Below are 3,742 nucleotides of genomic sequence, written 5' to 3' on the forward strand. Positions count from 1 at the left end.
GTTGGATCATTATAATTATTGTTGTTTTTTTGTTGTTGTTGTTTTTATTTGGTTTTTTTGTTGTTGTTGTTTTTTGGGGTGGGGGGTTGTTGTTTCTTGTTGTTTTTTTTAGACGAAAAAGAAGTGTATTATCTATAAACACACGTCGGTGAAACGGAAAACTTCCTTAGAGTTAGTAGAGTCAGCCTCCAACCGCCCGCTGGCTGTAAGTTTGACAGGTGTGAGAGATGAAGGATAAAGGAGTATCATGTAGCCAGAACAAAGAGGCGTGGTGAAGGAGCCCTGTGTCACAGCTGTCAGAATGAGAGGCCAGGCACGGCTCTGGTTATGAAACGTCCAACTGTGGACGGTGTGTGTGTGTGTGTATGTGTGTGTGTATGTGTGTGTGTGTGTGTGTGTGTGTGTGTGTGTGTGTGTGTGTGTGTGCGTGTGTGTGTGTTTTATAAGATAACACATATTTGGTTGTAATACTACCACTGATTGAGAACGGAAGAGATGTACTTATTCCGAAAATACTTGGTAAGGCTTTATTTGAAAAAAAAGAAAATCAAATGCTAAGATTTCAACAATGAAAATCAATACATTGGTTTGTATTTCGGAATGAGTTGATAGTGTGTCTAGAAAAATGGCTATCTCATGACTTTCTTTTAAAGAGTATTTTTAAGTGGCTAGGGTTGAATACGGTTTACCCATGACATAAAAGTTTTAAAAAATCATATTCTTACTAGATATTAGGAGAAGAAATTACTGTGGAATCCGCTTAAACCAAAATCTACGGGACTGTCGGTTTTCTTGGCTTTAACCGTGTTTCCAGTTTAGATAAATTGCTCAAATAACGAAAAAAAACCCAACAAATCTGAGATTCTATTTTTTTGTCAGTGTACCTCTGTTTTCAGATTAATTGTGTTCGATTTAAGAGAAATCTACTTCATGTACATTACATTCCACAATATTCAGCTAGGCCTTAGCTATGTGCGTATTTGTTGTTTTATTTTCGGTACAGTGTGTTTTAGTATCGACCTGGAGCTTTTTAGTCTTGAACACTTTTTTAAAAGTCTCGAGTCTATAATTTTTTACCATACATTACTTTGTATTTTTTCATAACTGACTGTGATGTAATGCTTGTACTTGTATCTTTTTATTGTAAACTGAACATTTAGGAGCCATGTATGTATCTTCCTGGTTAGAATCTAGATCTTTTTTACGGGATAGAAATGCGTAAGTGAAAGCATTTCTGTTAGTGATTGTTTAGTTTATTCTTTAATATGGCTATGAAATTTGAGATTGATCAAAATAAAAGAAATGCTGTCAAAACGAACCTGAGTTGCTTATGGTAATTGTTGAGAACTGTAGTCTACCTTTTGGTGTGTAGAAATATCCGTGTTGATGTCTGCTGTTTGTTTCAGAACCTCAACCTGTCTCTGTGTCTGTTTGTTTGCTTTTGCTTCTACCGAAGTTATGCCGTGGGTGGTTGGTGGGTGCTCTGGTGTGGTTTGCTTCTTCGTTAGCTATGACACATCTATCGTCCTTATCTCCCCTTCTTATTTTTTTATGTTTGTTCCTCCTTGTAACACCTCTAATCTTCTGGCGCTCATATGACCTTATGCAGTTGCAAGCGCCGTAAAACGTCTACTAAAACTAAAAAAGAAGTTACGTCGTTATTATTTATATTGTTTATACTGTGTTTTATGTTATTTACAATTTGAGTCTTTAAATTGAAAAAAAACCCATGTTGAATTGAAATAGTTAAATTGTTTATGTTGGAATACAGTGAAGTTTATTGTTTGGTACTGTCGTCTGAAAATTAGTATGAAGCAAATAATATCAAAATACTCAAAACAATCAAGTCCTCCTGACTGAATCTTGTTATGTGTTATGATATAATTATAAAATATACATGTGTTATCATATTCACCTATAACATGACCATGTGTATAATATGGGGGTGTGCTTCGATCTTTGACTTTATGGGTTGGAACTTATATAAATAAACGTTTGCAGGAGGTGAAACATCTTCAATTTCTATAGCAAAATATTGCACATGAACCTCAAACTCAAACCTCTGGGCCCCTTGTGAGACATCCTCTTTGTTATATCTTCCTCTTCTCCTTCATTCTCTCTCTCCTTTTTATTTTTGATTCATGTGCCGAAAAACTAGAGGTCGTCGATCCCACTTTGTGGGAGCCTCGTTGACGTGAGGTGTGACCCCGTGCGGAGGGAAACCGGGTAGCTGGCGGTTGAGGTGAGATCAGTCTGCGGACTGTTCCTCGTCAACACACCTTTTTTGGCCCTGGTTTTCTTCTTCTTAGACAGGAGCGTGGCATGGCACGGCCCGTGCCACTCAATCGGTTGGGAGCTGAAACCCCCTCGGTCCCTGGGTTAGTCTTGACTGGAGGGTCTAGTACACTCTCGTGGAGGGTATAACTCCAGGTTTTGCCTTGGCATAGGTCAGTCAACCGAGAAATATGACTCCTTGTTAGGTTTGGTGGCGGATTGAGAGAGAGAGAGAGAGAGAGAGAGAGAGAGAGAGAGAGAGAGAGAGAGAGAGAGAAAGAGAGTTTTATAGAAGAGCTACAACGCCTTCGCACTGCCTGTCACTTTGTTCATAACACACACACAATAACCAGACATCTCCTACAATGAGTAAGGATTCGTTTATAAAATAAAGTGTTGCCGAGGTGGTCTGGTCTGCCTATCGGCCAGTTGACAACATATTAGGGGTCCTGCACACACACACTTACACACACAAATTCAAATACACAAGCTACTCCGTTGAATTTAATATATGTTCTTTATTTTGATACATTTCAGCTTTCACCGTCTGGTTAATAAAAATAACATGGGCAAGGCGACCGTGTCAAATAATACGAAGTAAGTTCCCCTTCTTCTGATATCTCACAAGGACATGGGCATTACTTTTTCTACTTTTACATCATGGACAAGCAGTTTTGGACCGTAACCACTTATAATTATAATTTTTTACTAATGTAATTATAATATAATTAAATTAGTAAGAAATTCTTTATTTGACCAGTTTTAAACACATTGCCTTAACGCACGCAGAAAATGTATAGACACGTATAGGTCTACTTGTACAATACAATTACAATAAATGTTCTATAGAGCATTTCACTGTTTTACTGTGGGTGGTTGGCAGGTGTTCTGGTGTGGTTTGCTTCTTCTTTCCTTTCAAACATCTATCATCTTCATCTCCCCTCCTTCTTTTTCGTGTTTGTTACTCTCTTGTAACACCTCTAATCTTCGGCACTTATATGATCATATTGTGTTGCAAGTGCCGTAAAACACTTACTAAAACGAAACTGTTCTACTACATGTATTCAAGATTGCCCCTTTTTTCTTCATTTTTTACTTCACTTTAAAACTGCTTCATTCTCCTTCTGTACAACCTTTCTGGTTGTGTATGAGATTTTCCTTTGCTTTGTGCCTGCTGCCATAGTTTATCAAAGAAAGGATGCTGCAGTACTGGTAGGTACTTGGAGAAAAGTGCCCTGGAGATCTCAACAGGATTGCCTGAAAAAAAAAAAAACATTACAAAAAACGCTATGTACGTGGAGTAAATCATCACAGCTTTCAAACTTGGAAGGTTTTAAAAGTTCATCATCGTACAATGACCCCATCCAACGCGTTTCTTTGAAGTAGGCCTATTTGTACAGGTATAGTGATGATGATGATGATGATGATGATAATAATGACAATGATGATAATAATGACAATAATACTA

The 3,742-nt window shown here is 37.6% G+C and overlaps 1 protein-coding gene across 1 annotated transcript in view; it reads right to left on the bottom strand.

Annotated features, from left to right (window-relative positions):
• Window positions 1-3,331: 3,331 nt before the first annotated feature.
• The window catches only part of LOC106012776 (alpha-N-acetylglucosaminidase), a gene marked incomplete in the record, with an annotated part of 5,159 nt that continues 4,748 nt past the window's right edge, over window positions 3,332-3,742 (bottom strand). The window contains 1 exon segment of the mRNA XM_013086704.2: window positions 3,332-3,531. Coding sequence (XP_012942158.2) covers window positions 3,377-3,531 — 155 coding nt within the window.

This window comes from Aplysia californica, unplaced genomic scaffold (genome assembly GCF_000002075.1).
Source record: "Aplysia californica isolate F4 #8 unplaced genomic scaffold, AplCal3.0 scaffold00493, whole genome shotgun sequence".
Lineage (NCBI taxonomy): Eukaryota > Metazoa > Mollusca > Gastropoda > Aplysiida > Aplysiidae > Aplysia > Aplysia californica.